General features: G+C 42.7%; 1 protein-coding gene across 1 annotated transcript in view; it reads left to right on the top strand.

The window, feature by feature from the left end:
* SESTD1 (SEC14 and spectrin domain containing 1) overlaps positions 1-22,223 on the top strand; it is a 404,487-nt gene that overhangs the window by 292,790 nt on the left and 89,474 nt on the right. Inside the window, exon 13 of the mRNA XM_053698514.1 lies at positions 282-441. Within this exon, the coding sequence (XP_053554489.1) occupies positions 282-441 (160 nt within the window). The remainder of the gene's footprint in view (positions 1-281; positions 442-22,223) is intronic.

The raw sequence follows: 22,223 nt of genomic DNA, 5'->3' as shown, positions 1-22,223 counted from the left end.
TTTTGTTTGTTTTTTTAGACACAGGCAGCTATGCCTTTATCTTTTTCAGACACTGCAAAGGCAGCATTTAGACAGGCAAGTGCTTTTGTGTTGCAATGCTTACTCTGTCAGATGTGTCAAGCTTATTTTCTAAAAAGCACTCCTATGTTTTTATGGGGGGGGGGGTTTAAGTTGAATTCAGAGTAGCAGGGCAGTAAGTCAGGATTTTTAATCTGTATGTCTGTATTTATCTGTAACACGGTTACTCAGTGTTTTTGTACATTTTAATAATATTTTTTAAGATACAGGCCTCCAAGGTTTACGTGAGAAAGGACAAGGTCTTTTGGATCAAATTACTAACCAATCATCCTGGGCTTATGGAAAAGATGTCTCTACAGAAAATAAAGATAATGTTGACCATATACAAGGGGTAATGGAGGACATGCAGCTCAGGAAACAGAGGTATGATGATAAAATATTATAACCGTTGTATGTATGAATAAGTGATGTTTGTACTTTTATATTTCCTGAGTAGAAAGCAGAACAAAAAAGGTAAATCAAGTAATTATGTTTCTGTTCTTTAATGGGGGATAAAAGTCAAAGTTAAACTTTAACATTTACGATAGAGCATTTATTTTAAAAGAATTTTCAATTTACTTTTATTATCAAATTTACTTAACCCCTTAATGACCACAGCACTTTTCCATTTTCTGTCCGTTTGGGACCAAGGCTATTTTTACATTTTTGCGGTGTTTGTGTTTAGCTGTAATTTTCCTCTTGCTCATTTACTGTACCCACACATATTATATACAGTTTTTCTCGCCATTAAATGGACTTTCCAAAGATACCATTATTTTCATCATATCTTATAATTTATTATAAAAAAAATTATAAAATATGAGAAACAAATGGAAAAAAACACACTTTTTCTAACTTTGACCCCCAAAATCTGTTACTCATCTACAACCACTAAAAAACACCCATGCTAAATATTTTCTAAATTTTGTCCTGATTTTAGAAATACCCAATGTTTACACGTTCTTTGCTTTTTTTGCAAGTTATAGAGCCATAAATACAAGTAGCACTTTGCTATTTCCAAACCATTTTATTCAAGATTAGCGCTAGTTACATTGGGACACTGATATCTTTCAGGAATCCCTGAATATCCCTTGACATGTATATATTTTTTTTTAAAGACATCCCAAAGTATTGATCTAGGCCAATTTTGGTATATTTCATGCCACCATTTCACCGCCAAATGCGATCAAATACAAAAAATTGTTCACTTTTTCACAAACTTTCGGTTTCTCACTGAAATTATTTACAAACAGCTTGTGCAATTATGGCATAAATGGTTGTAAATTTTTCTCTGGGATCCCCTTTTTTCAGAAATAGCAGACATATATGGCTTTGGCATTGCTTTTTGGTAATTAGAAGGCCGCTAAATGCCGCTGCGCACCACACGTGTATTATGCCCAGCAGTGCAGGGGTTAATTAGGGAGCTTGTAGGGAGGTTGTAGGGTTAATTTTAGCTTTAGTCTAGTGTAGCAGACAACCCAAAGTATTGATCTAGGCCCATTTTGGTATATTTCATGCCACCATTTCACCGCCAAATGCGATCAAATAAAAAAAAAAGTTCCCTTTTTCACAAACTTTTTGTTTCTCACTGAAATTATTTACAAACAGCTTGTGCAATTATGGCATAAATGGTTGTAATTTTTTCTCTGTGATCCCCTTTGTTCAGAAATAGCAGACACATATGGCTTTGGCGTTGCTTTTTGGTACTTAGGCCGCTAAATGCGCATCACACGTATTATGGGTAGCAGTGAAGGGGTTAATTAGGTAGCTTGTAGGGAGCTTGCAGGGTTAATTTTAGCTTTAGTGTAGAGCTTAGCCTCCCACCTGAAACATCAGAACCCCTGATCCCTCCCAAACAGCTCTCTTCCCTCCCCCACCCCACAATTGTCCCCGCCATCTTAAGTACTGGCAGAAACTCTGCCAGTACTAAAATAAAAGCTATATTTGGGCTTTTTTTTTTTTTTTTTTTTTTTAAAGGCATATTTACATATGCTGCTCTGTAGGACCCCCCCTTTAGCCCCCAACCTGACTGATCCCCCACCAAACAGCTCTCTAACTCTCCCCTCTGTCTTAATGGCCGCCATCTTGGGTACTGGCAGCTGTCTGCCAGTACCCAGTTTAGAATAAAATTGCTGATATTTTTTAATCTTTCCCCTTTTCTGTAGTGTAGCTCCCTGCCCCACCAAAGACCAAACCCCCACCCCCTCCTAGATACGTTCGATTTATATTTTTTTAAAATTAAAATACCCCTTATTCAAACTTTTTAAAAGTTATATTTTCTGTAGTGTAGCGTTCCCACCCGCTCCCGCCCCGTGCACGCGCCCGCCCGCCGCCCCCCCGTGCACTCGCGCGCCCGTGCGCGCCCCCATCGGCCCTGCCCCCGATCCCGCCCCCCTCTACATTACATCGATGGCCGCCCACCCGCCTCCCAAGTCGGCTCCCACCCACCAACGATACCGGCCATCGATGTCCGGTGCAGAGAGGGCCACAGAGTGGCTCTCTCTGCATCGGATGGCCATCTAGAGTTATTGCAGGATGCCTCCATATCGAGGCATCACTGCAATAACCGGAAAGCAGCTGGAAGTGAGCAGGATCGCTTCCAGCTGCTTTCCACACCGAGGACGTGCAGGGTACGTTCTCAGGCGTTAACTGCCTTTTTTTTGAGGACGTACCCTGCACGTCCTCGGTCGTTAAGGGGTTAAAGAAGCAGTCAAGTCAAAATAAAACCTTCATGATTATGATACAAAACACAATTTCTTTCATGTAAGTGGCAAGAGTCCATGAGATAGTGACGTATGGGATATACAATCCTACCAGGAGGGGGCAAAGTTTCCCAAACCTCAAAATGCCTATAAATACACCCCTCACCACACCCACAATTCAGTTTTACAAACTTTGCCTCCTATGGAGGTGATGAAGTAAGTTTGTGCTTGATTTTGATGATTTCTTCTATGATAAGCGCTTCTAAGCATTCTGAAGCCCAATTTCTCTCAGAGTACAGTGTTTGTCAGAGGGATGTGAAGAGAGTATCACCTATTGATTTTTATGGTTTCACTCATGGGAAATCTTTTCAAGGGCTCTCTGTTATCGGTCATAGGGATTCATCTCCTACCTCCCTTTTCAGATCGACGATATACACGTATATACCATTACTTCTGCTGATAGTTTTCAGTACTGGTTTGGCTGTCTGCTATATGTGGATGGGTGTCTTCGGTAAGTATGTTTCATTATTTAAGACACTCTCAGCTATGTTTGGTGCTTCATGTATTAATATAAAGTTTTAAATATATGTATTTTACTTATATTTGCCATGAGTCAGGTCTCTGTGTATTTCCCTTTCTAGCAGTTTCAGTAAGAGAATCATGTTTAAGGAAGTAATTTTTTTTTAGTTTTTTTTTGTTCCTTACCTGGGGTTTAGTCTTTTTTTCCAATTTGACTTAATTTTTACTTTAAATTTGCAGGCAAGTCTAGGCTCATGAGGGCGCAAAATGCTGTTATTTATTGTGTCATTTTTGGCGCAAAATTTTTTTGACGCAAATTTGCGTCTACAGTGTCACAAATTTCGTCATTTCCTGCATCTTTATTGACGTTAGTTTGTTTGGCGCTAAGTCGCGCTTGTTATGACGCGAGAATTTTTTCACTTTGTATTGTGCATCATACTTGGCGCCAAAATATTTTTTTGGTTTTATTACCCTGCTTCCTTTATGCTCCCTGCTCTCTTTAGATTCTAGAGGACTATGCTGTTTGCTTTTCTGCTTATTTAGCATATGGATTTTTTCCCATTCCTGAAACTGATATATGAGGAAATTGGATATTTTTTGTTTAAATTTTCTTTTTTCTTTTACATTTTGCAAGATGTCTCAGTCTAGTCCTGTCTCAGAAGCTACTGTAGGAACCATGCTGCCTGAACACAGTTATACCAAAGCTAAGTGTATCTGTTGTAAGCAAGCTGAGATTATATCTCTGGCTATTTTATGTAACAGTTGTCATGATAAGCTTTTGCATGCCGATAATGTTTTTATTAGTACTAGTACAGCACCTGTTGTTCCCTCAACATCTAATGTACATGATATCCCTGTTGATATGAAAAATTATATTGCTGATGCAATACAGAAGGATATGTCTGCTATTCCACCTTCTAATAAACGTAAAAGGTCTTTCTTCTGTTAAGTGTGATCAGTCCACGGGTCATCATTACTTCTGGGATATTAACTCCTCCCCAACAGGAAGTGCAAGAGGATTCACCCATTAGAGCTGCATATAGCTCCTCCCCTCTACGTCACTCCCAGTCATTCTCTTGCACCCAACGACTAGATAGGAGGTGTGAGAGGACTATGGTGATTATACTTAGTTTTATATCTTCAATCAAAAGTTTGTTATTTTAAAATAGCACCGGAGTGTGTTATTACCTCTCTGGCAGAGTTTGAAGAAGAATCTACCAGAGTTTTTGCTATGATTTTAGCCGGAGTAGTTAAGATCATATTGCTGTTTCTCGGCCATCTGAGGAGAGGTAAACTTCAGATCAGGGGACAGCGGGCAGATGAATCTGCATAGAGGTATGTAGCAGCTTTTATTTTCTGACAATGGAATTGATGAGAAAATCCTGCCATACCGATATAATGTCATGTATGTATACTTTACACTTCAGTATTCTGGGGAATGGTACTTCACTAGAATTACACTGTAAGAAGTACATAAAGCTGTTTAATAACTAGAAATTATGTTTAGCGTTTTTGCTGGAATGTAAAATCGTTTTCATTTGCTGAGGTACTGAGTGAATAAATGTTTGGGCACCATTTTTCCACTTGGCAGTTGCTTGATTTTTTTTTTTTTTTTCTGACAGTTTCTGTTCTCTCTCACTGCTGTGTGTGAGGGGGAAGGGCCGTTTTTTGGCGCCTTTTCTATGCATCAGTTATTTCAGTCAGCAACTCATTGTATTCCCTGCATGATCCAGTTCATCTCTACAGAACTCAGGGGTCTTCAAACTTATTTTGAGGGAGGTAATTTCTCTCAGCAGAGCTGTGAGAATTATAGTTGACTGTGATAAAAAACGTTTATTCTGTAATTGTTTCCTGCTTTCAGAATTTGTTATCTTTGCTATTGGGATTAAACCTTTGCTAAAGTTGTGTTGTTTACAAGGATTGAGGCTATAACTGTTTCAATTTATTAATTTTCAACTGTTATAGATTTTCTGTGCTTCTTAAAGGCGCAGTACGTTTTTAATTGAATTGTATTCCAAGTTGCAAGTTTATTTGCTAGTGTGTTAAACATGTCTGATTCAGAGGAAGATACCTGTGTCATTTGTTGCAATGCCAAAGTGGAGCCCAATAGAAATTTATGTACTAACTGTATTGATGCTACTTTAAATAAAAGTCAATCTGTACAAATTGAACAAATTTCACCAAACAACGAGGGGAGAGTTATGCCGACTAACTCGCCTCACGTGCCAGTACCTGCATCTCCCGCTCGGGAGGTGCGTGATATTGTAGCGCCGAGTACATCTGGCCGGCCATTACAAATCACATTACAGGATATGGCTTCTGTTATGACTGAAGTTTTGGCTAAATTACCAGAACTAAGAGGTAAGCGTGATCACTCTGGGGTGAGAACAGAGTGCGCTGATAATATTAGGGCCATGTCAGACACTGCGTCACAGGTGGCAGAACATGAGGACGGAGAACTTCATTCTGTGGGTGACGGTTCTGATCCAAAACTGGATTCAGATATTTCATATTTTAAATTTAAACTGGAAAACCTCCGTGTATTACTAGGGGAGGTGTTAGCGGCTCTGAATGATTGTAACACAGTTGCAATACCAGAGAAAATGTGTAGGTTGGATAAATATTTTGCGGTACCGACGAGTACTGAGGTTTTTCCTATACCTAAGAGAATTACTGAAATTGTTTCTAAGGAGTGGGATAGACCCGGTGTGCCGTTCTCACCCCCTCCGATATTTAGAAAAATGTTTCCAATAGACGCCACCACACGGGACTTATGGCAAACGGTCCCTAAGGTAGAGGGAGCAGTTTCTACTTTAGCTAAGCGTACCACTATCCCGGTGGAGGATAGCTGTGCCTTTTCAGATCCAATGGATAAAAAATTAGAGGGTTACCTTAAGAAAATGTTTGTTCAACAAGGTTTTATATTGCAACCCCTTGCATGCATTGCGCCGATCACGGCTGCAGCGGCGTTCTGGATTGAGTCTCTGGAAGAGAACATTAGTTCAGCTACTCTGGACGACATTACGGACAGGCTTAGAGTCCTTAAACTAGCTAATTCATTCATTTCGGAGGCCGTAGTACATCTAACTAAACTTACGGCGAAGAATTCAGGATTCGCCATTCAGGCACGCAGGGCGCTGTGGCTAAAATCCTGGTCAGCTGATGTTACTTCTAAGTCTAAATTGCTTAATATACCTTTCAAAGGGCAGACCTTATTCGGGCCCGGGTTGAAAGAGATTATCGCTGACATTACAGGAGGTAAAGGCCATGCCCTGCCTCAGGACAAAGCCAAATCTAAGACTAGACAGTCTAATTTTCGTTCCTTTCGTAATTTCAAAGCAGGAGCAGCATCAACTTCCTCTGCACCAAAACAGGAAGGAGCTGTTGCTCGCTACAGACAAGGCTGGAAACCTAACCAGTCCTGGAACAAGGGCAAGCAGACTAGGAAACCTACTGCTGCCCCTAAAACGGCATGAATTGAGGGCCCCCGATCCGGGATCGGATCTAGTGGGGGGCAGGCTTTCTCTCTTCGCCCAGGCTTGGGCAAGAGATGTCCAGGATCCCTGGGCGCTAGAAATAATATCTCAAGGATACCTTCTGGACTTCAAATACTCTCCTCCAAGAGAGAGATTTCATCTGTCAAGGTTGTCAACAATCCAGACAAAGAAAGAGGCGTTTCTACGCTGCGTACAAGAGCTCTTGTTAATGGGAGTAATCCACCCAGTTCCACGATCGGAACAGGGACAGGGGTTTTACTCAAATCTGTTTGTGGTTCCCAAAAAAGAGGGAACTTTCAGACCAATCCTGGACTTAAAGATCCTAAACAAGTTCCTAAGAGTTCCATCGTTCAAGATGGAGACTATTCGGACAATTTTACCTATGATCCAAGAGGGTCAGTACATGACCACTGTAGATTTAAAAGATGCTTACCTTCACATACCGATTCACAAAGATCATTACCGGTACCTAAGGTTTGCCTTCCTAGACAGGCATTACCAGTTTGTGGCTCTTCCATTCGGATTGGCTACAGCTCCAAGAATCTTCACAAAGGTTCTGGGTGCTCTTCTGGCGGTACTAAGACCGCGGGGAATCTCGGTAGCTCCATACCTAGACGACATTCTAATTCAAGCTTCAAGCTTTCAAACTGCCAAGTCTCATACAGAGTTAGTACTGGCATTTCTAAGGTCACATGGATGGAAGGTGAACGAAAAGAAAAGTTCACTCGTTCCACTCACAAGAGTTCCCTTCCTGGGGACTCTTATAGATTCTGTAAAAATGAAGATTTACCTGACAGAGGACAGGTTAACAAGACTTCAAAGTGCTTGCCGCACCCTTCATTCCATTCAACACCCGTCAGTGGCTCAATGCATGGAGGTAATCGGCTTAATGGTAGCGGCAATGGACATAGTACCCTTTGCACGCCTACACCTCAGACCACTGCAACTGTGCATGCTAAGTCAGTGGAATGGGGATTACTCAGACTTATCCCCTTCTCTGAATCTGGATCAAGAGACCAGAAATTCTCTTCTTTGGTGGCTTTCTCGGCCACATCTGTCCAGGGGGATGCCATTCAGCAGACCAGACTGGACAATTGTAACAACAGACGCCAGCCTTCTAGGTTGGGGTGCCGTCTGGAATTCTCTGAAGGCTCAGGGACAATGGAGTCAGGAGGAGAGTCTCCTGCCAATAAACATTCTGGAATTGAGAGCAGTTCTCAATGCCCTCCTGGCTTGGCCCCAGTTGACAACGCGGGGTTTCATCAGGTTTCAGTCGGACAACATCACGACTGTAGCTTACATCAACCATCAGGGAGGGACACGAAGCTCCCTAGCTATGATGGAAGTATCAAAGATAATTCGCTGGGCAGAGTCTCACTCTTGCCACCTGTCAGCAATCCACATCCCGGGAGTGGAGAACTGGGAGGCGGATTTCTTAAGTCGTCAGACTTTGCATCCGGGGGAGTGGGAACTTCATCCGGAGGTCTTTGCCCAAATACTTCGACGTTGGGGCAAACCAGAGATAGATCTCATGGCGTCTCGACAGAACGCCAAGCTTCCTCGTTACGGGTCCAGATCCAGGGATCCAGAAGCAGTCCTGATAGATGCTCTGACAGCACCTTGGGACTTCAGGATGGCTTACGTGTTTCCACCCTTCCCGATGCTTCCTCGATTGATTGCCAGAATCAAACAAGAGAGAGCATCAGTGATTCTAATAGCACCTGCGTGGCCACGCAGGACTTGGTATGCAGATCTGGTGGACATGTCATCCTGTCCACCTTGGTCTCTACCTCTGAAACAGGACCTTCTGATTCAGGGTCCCTTCAAACATCAAAGTCTAACTTCTCTGAAGCTGACTGCTTGGAAATTGAACGCTTGATTTTATCAAGACGTGGGTTTTCTGAGTCAGTTATTGATACCTTAATACAGGCTAGGAAACCTGTTACCAGAAAGATTTACCATAAGATATGGCGTAAATACCTATATTGGTGTGAATCCAAGGGTTACTCTTGGAGTAAGGTTAGGATTCCTAGGATATTGTCTTTTCTACAAGAAGGTTTAGAAAAGGGTTTATCCGCTAGTTCATTAAAGGGACAGATCTCAGCTCTGTCCATTCTGTTACACAAACGTCTGTCAGAAGTTCCTGACGTCCAGGCTTTTTGTCAGGCTTTGGCCAGGATTAAGCCTGTGTTTAAAACGGTTGCTCCACCATGGAGTTTAAACCTTGTTCTTAATGTTTTACAGGGCGTTCCGTTTGAACCCCTTCATTCCATTGATATAAAGTTGTTATCTTGGAAAGTTCTATTTTTAATGGCTATTTCCTCGGCTCGAAGAGTCTCTGAGTTATCAGCCTTACATTGTGATTCTCCTTATTTGATTTTTCATTCGGATAAGGTAGTTCTGCGTACTAAACCTGGGTTCTTACCTAAGGTAGTTACTAACAGGAATATCAATCAAGAGATTGTTGTTCCTTCTTTATGCCCAAATCCTTCTTCGAAGAAGGAACGTCTACTGCACAACCTGGATGTAGTCCGTGCTCTAAAATTTTACTTACAGGCAACTAAGGAATTTCGACAAACGTCTTCTCTGTTTGTCGTTTACTCTGGGCAGAGGAGAGGTCAAAAAGCTTCTGCTACCTCTCTTTCTTTTTGGCTTCGTAGCATAATTCGTTTAGCTTATGAGACTGCTGGACAGCAGCCTCCTGAAAGGATTACAGCTCATTCCACTAGAGCTGTGGCTTCTACTTGGGCCTTTAAGAATGAGGCCTCTGTTGAACAGATTTGCAAGGCTGCAACTTGGTCTTCGCTTCATACTTTTTCCAAATTTTACAAATTTGACACTTTTGCTTCATCGGAGGCTATTTTTGGGAGAAAGGTTCTTCAGGCAGTGGTTCCTTCTGTATAAAGAGCCTGCCTATCCCTCCCGTCATCCGTGTACTTTTGCTTTGGTATTGGTATCCCAGAAGTAATGATGACCCGTGGACTGATCACACTTAACAGAAGAAAACATAATTTATGCTTACCTGATAAATTCCTTTCTTCTGTAGTGTGATCAGTCCACGGCCCGCCCTGTTTTAAGGCAGGTAAATATTTTTTAATTTATACTCCAGTCACCACTTCACCCTTGGCTTTTCCTTTCTCGTTGGTCCTTGGTCGAATGACTGGGAGTGACGTAGAGGGGAGGAGCTATATGCAGCTCTAATGGGTGAATCCTCTTGCACTTCCTGTTGGGGAGGAGTTAATATCCCAGAAGTAATGATGACCCGTGGACTGATCACACTACAGAAGAAAGGAATTTATCAGGTAAGCATAAATTATGTTTTTAAAACTTCTCATGAAACTGATGAAATTTGTGATGACTGACAACATACTGAAATATCTTCCTCTGAAGAGAATCTCTCTGCTTCAGAAGATCCTACATCAGACATTGAAATTGATAAATCTTCTTATCTTTTTAAGATTTAATATAATCGTTCTTTGTTGAAAGAAGTATTGGTTACTTTGGGTATTGAGGAGTCTGATCCTCTTGATAACAAAACCAGTAAACGTTTAAATTCTGTTTTTAAACCTTCTGTGATTACTCCTGAGGTATTTCCTGTTCCAGATGCGGTTTCTGATGTGATTGCTAAAGAATGGTCTAAGCCGGGTGCTTCTTTTAATCTTTCTTCTAGGTTTAAGAAGTTATATCCTTTACCAGTGGCTAATTTGGAGTTTTGGGAAAAAGTCCCTAAGGTTGATGGGGCTATTTCTACTCTTGTCAAGCATACTACTATTCCTGTGGAAGATAGTACTTCTTTTAAGGATCGTTTAGATAGGAAGATTGAATCTTATCTAAGGAAATCTTGTTTACATTCTGTCTATATTCTCAGGTCTGTCATTTCTATGGCTGATGTTGCGGCTGCATCAACTTTTTAGTTAGATAGCTTAGCACACAGGAAACAGATCCAAATTTGCCCCCCACACCACACGCGGACTATCTGGAGCCCCCTCACCACAGAGAACAGCCTCAGAATCATGAAATCCATCCACTCCAGCGCACCCTCGGACCCATGCCCTCATCACATATTCAACAAAGCAAGCGACACCATCGCCCCTGAACTCTGCCGCACCATCAACTGCTCCATCAAAACCGGCACCTTCCCGGATGTCTGGAAGCACACAGAACTGAAAACCCTGCCGAAGAAACCCTCGGCAGACCCCACAGACCCGAATAACTACCGCCCCTTATCTCTACTCCCCTTCCTGGCCAAAGTCATAGAGAAGTCCATCAACTCGCAACTTATTGACCACATTGAGGCCAACCACACCCTGGACCTCTCCCAATCCGGCTTCAGAAGCAACCACAGCACCGAGACCTCTCTCCTTGCCGCCACAGATGACATCCGCGCCTTGTTCGACTAAGGAGAAACTGCCGCCCTCATCCTCCTAGACCTCTCAGCAGCCTTTGACACTGTCGACCACAACACCCTCGGCACCCGCCTACACAACGCCAGCATACGCAGCAAAGACCTGGAATGGATCACCTCCTTCCTCACGGGCAGGACCCAGAAATTCAGACTCCCTCCCTTCTCCTCCAAACCCACACCAGTCAACTGTGGTGTACCGCAAGGCTCTTCGCTGAGCCCCACCCTCTTCCACATCTACATGGCCCCTCTCGCAGCCATCGTCCAACGCCACAACCTCAACATCGTCTCCTACGCCGACGACACCCAGTTAATCATCTCACTCACCCAAGATCCCACCACCGCCAAAAGGAACGTCCATAAAGGCCTGACAGCAGTCGCCGCCTGTATGAATGACAACCAGCTCAAACTGAACACAGACAAAACAGAAGTCCTCCTCCTCTGACCCAATAAATCCGCATGGGATGACTCCTGGTGGCCCACATCCCTCGGTCACCCTCCAACCCCAACCGACCACGCACGAAATCTAGGCTTCATCCTGGACTCATCACTTTCCATGAACCGACAAATCAATGCCATCACCTCAACATGCTTCCACATCCTCCACCTGCTACGAAAAATCTTCAAGTGGATCCCTACCGAAACCAGGAAAACAGTCACCCACGCCCTTGTCAGCAGCCGGTTGGACTACGGCAACGCACTCTACGCCAGCCCCACCATCAAACTCCAAAAGAGACTCCAACGTATCCAGAACACCTCAGCCAGTCTCATCCTCGACATCCCTCTCCAATGCCACATCACCAAACACCTAAGGAACCTTCACTGGCTCCCCATCAACAAGAGAATCACCTTCAAGCTCCTTACCCACGCATTCAAGGCCTACACAACATCGGACCCGAATACATAAACCACCGTGTAAATTTCTACACCCCCGCCAGACAACTACAATCGGCCGACCAAGCACTCGCAGTCATCCCCTGCATCAGCAAATCCACAGCGGGCGGAAGATCCTTCTCCCACATAGCAGCAAAGACATGGAACACCCTCCCGCTGCACCTCAGACAATCCAACTCCCTTACAAAGTTCAGAAAGGACCTCAAAACCTGGCTCTTCGACTGAACGCCCATCCCCTCCCCCCCTCCTCCTATCTGCTTTCCCTTAGCACCTTGAGACCCTCACAGGTGATTAGTTCGCGCTCTATAAGTACCCAATAGATAGATCCTGATTTGTCTAGCATTGTTCGTTTTCTTAAACATGCTAATCATTTTATCTGTGATGCTATTTTTTATATCATCATGATTAATGTTAAATCTATGTCTAGCTATTCTGGCTAGAAGAGCTTTATGGCTTAAATCATGGAATGCTGACATGGTATCTAAATCTAGATTACTATCTCTATCTTTCCAGGGTAATAATTTATTTGGTTCTCAGTTGGACTCTATTATTTCCACTATCACTGGGGGAAAGGGAGTTTTTTTGCCCCAAGATAAAAAGTCTAAGGGTAAATCTAAAGCTTCTAATCAGTTTTGTTCCTTTCATCAGAATAGAGAACAGAAAACCACTAGTCCAATTGGAAACCATCTTCAAGTTGGAATAAATCCAAACCTTATAAGAAACCAAAGCCAGCCCCCAAGACTGCATGAAGGTGCGGCCCTCAATCCAGTTCATCTGGTGAGGGGCAGATTGAAATTGTTTCAAAACATTTGGGCAGGTTCTGTTCAGAATCAGTGGATTCAGAGCATTGTTTCTCAAGGGTATTGAATAGGTTTCAGAGTAAGACCTCCTGTGAGAAGATTCTTTTTCTCTCACGTTCCAGCAAATCCTGTGAAAGCTCAGGCTTTTCTGAAGTGTGTTTCAGATCTGGAGCTTTCAGGGGTGATACCGTTTCCACTTCGGGAACAGGGTCTGGATTTTTATTCAAATCTATTCATTGTCCCAAAGAAAGAAAATTCATTCAGACCAGTTCTGGATCTGAAGTTTTTGAATCGCTTTGTAAGGGTCCCAACTTTCAAGATGCTGACTATAAGGACTATTCTGCTATATGCATGGAAGTTTTAGGTCTCATGACTGCATCATCAGACGCGATCCCCTTTGCTCGTTTTCATATGAGACCTCTGCAGCTTAGCATGCTGAATCAATGGTGCAGGGATTCTACTCGGATATCACAATTGATATACTTAAATCCCAACATTCAAATCTCTCTGTCCTGGTGGTTGGACCATCATCGGATTATTCCTCGTAACGGATCCAGGTCAAGGGATCCTCAGGCAGTACTGATAGATGCTCTAGCAGTACCCTGGTCGTTCAACCTGGCTTATGTGTTTCCACCATTCCCTCTCCTTCCGCGTCTGATTGCCAGAATCAAACAGGAGAGAGCTTCGGTGATTTTGATAGCGCCTGCGTGGCCACGCAGGACTTGGTATGCAGACCTGGTGGACATGTCATCTCTGCCACCATGGACTCTGCCACTGAGACGGGACCTTTTGATTCAAGGTCCATTCAAACATCCAAATCTAATTTCTCTGCAACTGACTGCTTGGAGATTGAACGCTTGATTATATCAAAGCGGGGTTTCTCTGAGTCGGTCATAGATACCTTGATTCAGGCTCGAAAGCCTGTCACCAGGAAGATCTATCATAAGATATGGCGTAAATATCTTTTTTGGTGTGAATCCAAAGGCTACTCATGGAGTAAGATCAGGATTCCTAGGATTTTGTCTTTTCTCCAAGAAGGATTGGAGAAAGGATTGTCCGCTAGTTCCTTAAAGGGACAGATATCTGCTTTGTCTATTCTGTTGCACAAGCGTCTGGCAGATGTCCCAGACGTTCGGGCTTTTTGTCAGGTTTTAGTTAGAATAAAGCCTGTGTTTAAACCTGTTGCTCTGCCATGGAGTCTCAATTTAGTTCTTAAAGTTCTTCAGGGGGTTCCGTTTTTTAACCCATGCATTCCATAGATATTAAGCTTCTATCTTGGAAAGTTCTGTTTCTAGTTGCTATCTCTTCAGCTCGAAGAGTTTTTGCACTATCTGCATTACAATGTGACTCGCCTTATCTTGTTTTCCATGCTGATAAGGTGGTTTTGCGTACCAAACCTGGGCTCCTCCCTAAGGTTGTTTCTAACAGGAATATCAATCAGGAAATTGTTGTTCCTTCTCTGTGTCCTAATCCTTCTTCTAAGAAGGACCGTCTGTTGCACAACTTGGACGTGGTTCGTGCCTTGAAGTTTTATTTGCAGGCAACCAAAGATTTTCGCCAATCATCTTCTTTGTTTGTTGTCTATGCTGGAAAGCGTAGAGGTCAAAAGGCTACGGCTACCTCTCTTTCCTTTTGGCTGAAAAGCATCATCCGTTTGGCTTATGAGACTGCTGGACAGCAGCCTCCTGAAAGAATTACAGCTCACTCCACTAGAGCGGTGGCTTCCACATGGGCTTTTAAAAATGATGCTTCTGTTGAACAGATTTCTGAGGCTGCGACTTGGTCTTCGCTTCATACCTTTTCCAAATTTTACAAATTTGATACTTTTGCTTCTTCGGAGGCTATTTTTGGGAGAAAGGTTCTACAAGCAGTGGTGCCTTTCGTTTAGGTTCCTGTCTTGTCCCTCCCTTCATCCGTGTCCTAAAGCTTTGGTATTGGTATCCCACAAGTTAGGATGAATCCGTGGACTCGGTACATCTTGCAAAAGAAAACAGATTTATGCTTACCTGATAAATTTCTTTCTTTTGCGATGTACCGAGTCCACGGCCCGCCCTGTCTATTCAAGACAGATAGTATTTTTTATGTAAACTTCAGTCACCTCTGCACCTTATTGTTTCTCCTTTTCTTCCTTGGCCTTCGGTCGAATGACTGGGGGGTGGAGTTAAGGGGGGAGCTATATAGACAGCTCTGCTGTGGTGCTCTCTTTGCTACTTCCTGTCAGGAAGGACAATATCCCACAAGTTAGGATGAATCCGTGGACTCTGTACATCGCAAAAGAAAGAAATTTATCAGGTAAGCATAAATTCTGGGGGTTTTTCTGTCCAATGTTCTAAGGAATCCCTTAAAGGGACACTCAAGTCAAAATAAACTTTTATAATTCAGAAAGAGTATGCCGTTTTAAGACACTTTCCAATTTACTTCCATTATCAAATTTTCATGCACAAGCTCACAGGGTATACATATACTAGTTTTTGATTGGCTGATGTCTGTCACATGATACAGGTGGCTGGAAAATGGGAGAAAAAATAAATTTGCAAGAAAAAAAATCTACTGCTTATTTGAAAATCAGAGTAAGTTCTATTGCATTGTCTTTTTTTTAAGCACTTGTTAATTATGTTATTCTACTGCATTGAGTGGTCCTTTAAAGACTCAGGACTTTTTTTCAGTCGGTTTCAAATTTGGAAACTATGGGCGTGATTGTGCCAGTTCTTTTGCAGGAACAGTGGATGGGATTTTATTGATATCTTTTCATTGTTCCAAAGAAGGAAGGTACTTTCAGACTATTCTTGGATCTGAACGCTCTGAACAAGTTTATTAGCATTCCTTCTTTCAAAATTGAGACTATTCTGCCTTTTGTTTAGCAAAGTCAGTTTGTGTCCACAATAGATTTAAAGGATGTTTATCTGTATGTTCCAATTTGCAGGAAACATTGCCAGTTTCTGAGGTTTGCCTTTCTAAACAGGTATTTTCAGTCTGTTGCTCTATTATTTGGTCTAGCTACAGCTCCAAAAAAATTCACAAAGGTTATAGGTGCCCTGTTGTCTGTGATCAGATCTCAGGGTATTGCAGTGTTTCCCTACCTGGACGATATCTTGGTTCTAGCTCCATCTTTTCCTTTAGCACAATCTTACACCACCAGACTGTTATTGTTCCTTCAACAACATGGTTGGAGGATCAATTTACCAAATAGTTCTTTGATTCCTCAGACAACGGTAACTTTTTGGGGTTTTCAAATAGACTCAGTCTTCATTAGTCTTTCTCTAACAGAGCAAAGAAGGTTAAAATTGGTGTCTGCTTGTCCAAAACTCCAGACCCTCTCCTTTCCCTCTGTTGCTCTTTGTATGGAAGCTTTGGGGCTTATGATTGCATCATCAGATGCAATTCCTTTTGCTCGATTTCACATGTATGCTTCATCAGTTGTGCATGGATCATACTTTTCTGGATTTTTTTTTCTGGATCCCAGTACAAGACAGTCTCTGACTTGGTGACTGGATTATTAGTTCTTTGTTCAGGGGGCTTCTTTTGCTCGTCCACTGTGATCACTACAGATGAAAGTCTTTCAGTTTGGGGAGCTGTGTTTGGTGTTCTCTGAGAGCACAGGGAGTGTGGGATCCTCGGGAGGCGAGGTTACTAATAAATGTTCTGGAACTCTGTGCTATTTTCAGAGCTCTTCAGGCTATACTTCTGCTGAAAAGGGAGTCTCATCGCCTTTTCAAAACAGACAATGTCACAGCAATGACTTATGTCAACCACCGGGGGCTACTTACAGTTTCCTAGCCATGAGGGAAGTGGCACCAATTCTCTTAGGCGCAAATCAATTCCTGTCTAATTTCTGCGATTCATATTCCAGGAGTGAACAATTGGGAATCAGACTTTCTCAGTCATCAATCTCCAAATCCAGGGGAATGGTCTGTTCAATCAGATTGTGGATTTTTGGGGTCTCCCGGTGATAGATCTGATGGCTTCTTGTTTGAACAACAAACTTCCCAGGTACTTTACAAGTTCCAGGAATCCTCGGGTAGAGTTTGTGGATGCTCTAGTAGCTCCTTGGTCATTTCAGCTTGTTTATCGTTTCCTCCTCTGGTTCTTCTTCCCAGAGTGATCTGCAAGATAAGCCTAAATAAATCATCAGTAACCCTGATTGCCCCAGCTTGGCCTTGCAAGATTTGGTATGCAGATCTGGTTCAGATGTCCAGTTTCCCTCCTTGGCCTCTTCCTCTACGGTAATAAGTCCTTCTGTCTCAAGGTCCGTTTTTCTATCCGGGTCTCAAGTCTCTGAACTTGATAGCATGGAAATTGAACAGTTAGTTCTTAGACATAGAGGTTTCTCTGATTTTGTGATTGGAACTTTAATTCAGGCTCATAAACCTGCAACTAGGAATATTTAGCATAAGGGTTGGAATGCCTTTATTTCTTGTGTTTAGATCATGCTTTTTTTCTGGCATTCTTTTATAATTCATAGGATTTTGCTTTGGATAAGACTTATTTGCCAGTTATATGAAGGGGCAGATTTCTTTCAGTTTTGTTTCATAGGAATTTTGATACTCTTCCTGATTTTCATGATTTTGTTCAGTCTTTGGCCCATTCAAGCATGTCCCAAATCATTCAAAACAGTTGAGAGCTATAGTCCTTAGAGATAGTAGCATTTCTTTTCAAGGCTAATATTAATTAGCTTGATGCCTCTACAAAGTTATGCAAGTTGTTCCACAAGTATGTACCGATTGTGGAAGGTGTTTTGGTGCCACCGCTTTGAGATATTTTTAAAATATTTAAAATCTATACTTTGTTCTAAGACATGGAAAAATACTCAGCTGTTAAAGGGACACTGAACATTAAAATGAATTAAAAAAAAAAAAGCAAAGGCACTGAATTACAGCAATGCTAGGACTGCGAAACCAAGAGCTAAGGCTCAATTTGTTTTTTTGTTTCAAAACTTCTCTCCTGGGTTTGCTGCAGGAATAAAAAAAAAAAAAAAAGAGCGAATTGAGCAGGCAGTACAACCTATTTGCACCACCCACTGCTTGACTTCGGTTAAAATGTGATCACACCGTTCTGCTGATCTGTATTTTAGGCTATGGATCGTGCACTATAGCCTTAAATGCAGAGCACCAGTGCTCTTTAAAGGGGCATTGTACTATAAAATAAATTTGTTTCTCCTTAAAGTAAATGTAAATTTTCATGAATCAGTGCCCGGTTTTTAAAAATACTATTGAAAACGGGCACTTTCATTCATGAAAGTTTACATTGCACCGTATTTTACATATACTTAACTCTTTCTTCACCAAAGCCGGATCGGCGATCCTCCCCCTGCTTCTTCCTGCTGTACTTACCCAGCAATGACAAAACCGGCTTCCTCCAATCACGACGTGACCTCACGAGATGGACGCTCGGGGGGGAAGCCATGATTGGAGGAAGCTGGTTTCGTCATTGATGACATATTTACAGAGGAGCTGCGGGCTGGGGATTGGCGATCCGGCTATAAGTATTTCTAAAATACGCTGCAATGTAAACCTGTTTTTAATAGTATTTTTAAAAACTGGGCACTGTTTCATGAAAATTTACATTCACTTTAATGTGTTCCAATTGACTTGTTATACATTTTGAAGAGTAATAAATGTATAGGAAATTGTTCCTTCATGTATTTGATATAGCTGTTTTTTATAATTTAAAACTCATTTAGTAAATGCCCTTAACACTGGGCTGAGCTTGCAAGTATTTGTTAGGTATTGAAATGATAATTATGGCTGGGGTGGTTGAATAAACAAAAGTAACTATTTCTCATACAAAATATCTCTCCCTTATATTCCTCAGAGGGAGATGTATTGTGTCTTATTTACATAGCTTTTCTACAGAGATAATGTTTGTTACCCTTTTCAGTGTAGGTGGGGGATACAACAGGCAAACGTAGCTATTTCAAATAACAAATAAGGGGTGAAGTAGCTGTTTGCAAACAATTAAATACACTCCAGCAGGTAGAATGGACCATTGGGAGTATATTAAAGGGTAGACAATTCTAGAGTACAACGTCCCTTTAAGTTTAAAAAAATAAAAGCCGGGGGCGGAGCCAGCAGCCGCACAGACCAGTCGCAGCATAACGGAGCTCCTCCGTAACCAATATATAATTTACAAAACAGCTACTAATATTTGCCAAAAAAGTTGGCTTTTTCTATTAGGGAAGGTTCTCTGAGTATTATCCTCACTTAGTGGCTGGAGAACGAAACTTCCGTGACTTACTAGGGCACTTTGGCTCGCCAGTCCGGTTTGGAGGCCTAACTACTGGGATCACATAGAGACCTTGCCTGATAGTCTCGTGTACTACCTGCAGCACTCCAGCTCACAACAACTGAGACGTTCAATCTCCACCAGCACCGGAGGGTCGGGGATCCGCTCCGGTGCCCAGCTAACCAAGCGCAGCAGCAACACAGCAATTCAGCTCACGGCAAGCACTGGAGAGCTGCGGGACACGCTGCAGGGAGAGTCTTTCTCAAATTGACCAAGCAACTGGGACACAGTGAGTAGGCATTGACTTAACACAATTATCAATCTGCACGAACACTTTCTCTTTTCAATTGCTGTGGCCGCCCTAAACTAAGCAGAAGGTACATGAGAAGAGATAGACTTTTTAGGTTGTGGCGCGAAACGCCATTTTAGCGCACCACTACAACACAGCATGACTCAATCAGATTAAACTGAAACATAAGCCGCTCAACTTTTAAAATTGCAGCATGGAGAGTTCTTTTTTCTCTGGAAAAGGACATTTGGTTTGCCATCGACTAGATTAAAAAAACTTAAGAAACTGCAGCAGAATTTTCAACAGCCTGTTACTAGCACAGGCAGCATAGCCCAATACAGACTTTAGTTGCGATACAAAAAACAATCTAGGATATATTGTGATCTCTCCTACTCTAGCTAGTTACCACACAACTAAGTTTTTTCTGTCTAATTTTGGAAGCCAGATATCCCATTCAGGGCAGTTTTACTCACACGTGGCAGCAAACTGGATTAATAATCTCCCTATCAGCCTACCTCACATTGCTAATTCCACATCTTAGCGATCCCACCTAAGGACGGAGCAACACACTGGCAAGAGGGCAGGTATCTAACACAAACTTTTATTGAGAAGCAATACCAAAGATAATCTTACATATTTTCCTCTATTTGAACCCTGTTTGTGGTTATTTCAAGCAGCCTGCTGGCTCTAAAAAACCTGTATTGGGATCTACTTTCTAAAGTGTGGCCTGGAGGTTTTATCCAAGATCACAATTGCAAGGCTACACCCCAGGACTCTTTTCAAGTCCCTTAAAGCACAGAACCTACTAGGTGACAAACCTTGATCTTAATTAATGCTGTTCTCATGAACTGAGGCCACTGCTGTTGAATTGTGTCTTATTGTGCTGCTGCGTCAGCTATTGTTTCTCTGCAGCCCAGCTCAGAGTGGAGTGTCTTGTTGTGTACTATTTAGTGTGGTGACCTTGCTTAACTTACTCTTTTCCTTTCACAGGACGTTTGATATCTAACTTGTTTGGATCCAGTTGTTCCTGCCCGTTTGCCGCACTTATGTAACCCTTTGAATAATAGTGAGAGTATATTTCGCTTCTCACCCTGTGCGCTGACTGACAGAAATAACTGTTTTAAGTACTCTGGGCTTAGTCGCCCATATGTGTGTTGTTTTCAATTTCTACCACTGACCCCCTCCTCTCGGACTCTTCCTTTCCGGCCTGCTTACGCGGGCTGGTCACCACCACTCTCCTTTTCCCCTTCCTCCGGGTCGTATCCCTCCTTCCCCGAGTCCGGGGGGCTTACCCCCCCCTTCAGAATTTCAGCAGCATCTCTTTATAAGTATAAGGGTAATATTAATAAGACGCCTGCCTGGCCTCTCTCTCCACCTTAGTCGGCATCTTTTGATACATACAAAGTCTGGTGGGGCAGTATGTGGCCCATAAACGCCGCTATGGGGAGATAGAGGTTACGGGTGGACAGCTGGCCCTACTCCGTTACGTAACACTACTGTGCATGTGTATTATCCTCTTTTTATTTTTATTAGCCTGTGGGGTCCAATAGCCCTCTCATTTATCCCCAATTCGGGCTCACTGGTTCAACCAGAGGCTCTCTCTCCTCTTATGAAAATGCCACACAACGCCAGGAGGCACTCGAAGCCGCCAGGTTCTGTGAAAAAAACAGTCCTGGATCATTTCACGCAACACCCCAAAGACCAGAATGAGGACTCCAATGAAGGTCTGAGTGAGTCGGAGTCTCTGGGAGATGGTTCCCAACCCGGCCTCAAGTGAAATCACAACACCTAATAACGGAAGCAACACTTAAAAAAATGCTTGCAAACCAAACTATCTCCATAACCAAAGAAATCCAACGCAATCATGCTGAACTCCGTAAAGACATCTCTGAGATAGGGGACAGAGTAGACTCCCTGGAAAGAAAACAGGACGATCTTGCCACTGACCATACAAATTTATTGTCCTACTCAGAATCTCTTGCGGATCAAATCAGCCAGCTGGAGTTCAAACTGGCCGATGTGGAGGATAGGGCACGCAGAAACAACATAAGGTTTAGAGGAATACCTGAGGATATCCAACCGGCAGAGATACAAAGTTTCCTGAAAGATCTTTTTAAAGAACTGCTGGGTTCAACAGAGGGGCTGACAGACACCATGGAAAGGGCCCATAGAGCCCTTCGCCCTAGAACTGTTTCTCAGGAGAAGCCGAGAGATGTCATAGTCTGTTTCCACAGTTTTATCTTTAAGGACAGACTCATGCAGGCGGCCTTTCGTAAGCCGCAAACATCAGAAAGATTTAAAGACATACAACTGCTGCCCGATCTATCCGCACACACTCTCCAACACCGGAGATATTTCCAGCCAGTCACACAGATTCTTCGCAGGGAGAACATCAAGTACAGGTGGGGCTACCCTACTAAACTAATAATCACAAAAGACAACAAGTCAATCACCGTGACCTCTCTTTCTCAAGGGACTTCCCTCCTTGGCCAATGGGGCCTCATGGCAATAGACCCACGGGGACCTCCAGTTGTACAATCTAAGCTGAGAGTCACAGCCCCCGAATGGTCGGTTAAGGAACAAAGGCCTAAGAGGATGAGAACTCAGCAATCTACTGATGAAACCCAACTAGAGTCTTCACCCACCTGAACATGAGACAACTTCTGTTATATTTTACAGGTCTGATAGGATACAATATGCTTCCCCTACTCTTATTGCCTTGTATTGATGTGTTAACAAGTAACGGAGTAGGAGCCATAGTGTCTGAAAATTGTGACTTCTCACTCATATATCCCCACTTGCTAGTGTTTCATGTTTGATTTATGTGTTTTCACTGTCCAT

The sequence above is a fragment of the Bombina bombina genome, chromosome 1, assembly GCF_027579735.1.
Source record: "Bombina bombina isolate aBomBom1 chromosome 1, aBomBom1.pri, whole genome shotgun sequence".
NCBI lineage: Eukaryota > Metazoa > Chordata > Amphibia > Anura > Bombinatoridae > Bombina > Bombina bombina.
This window is presented reverse-complemented; position numbering and strand designations above follow the sequence as displayed.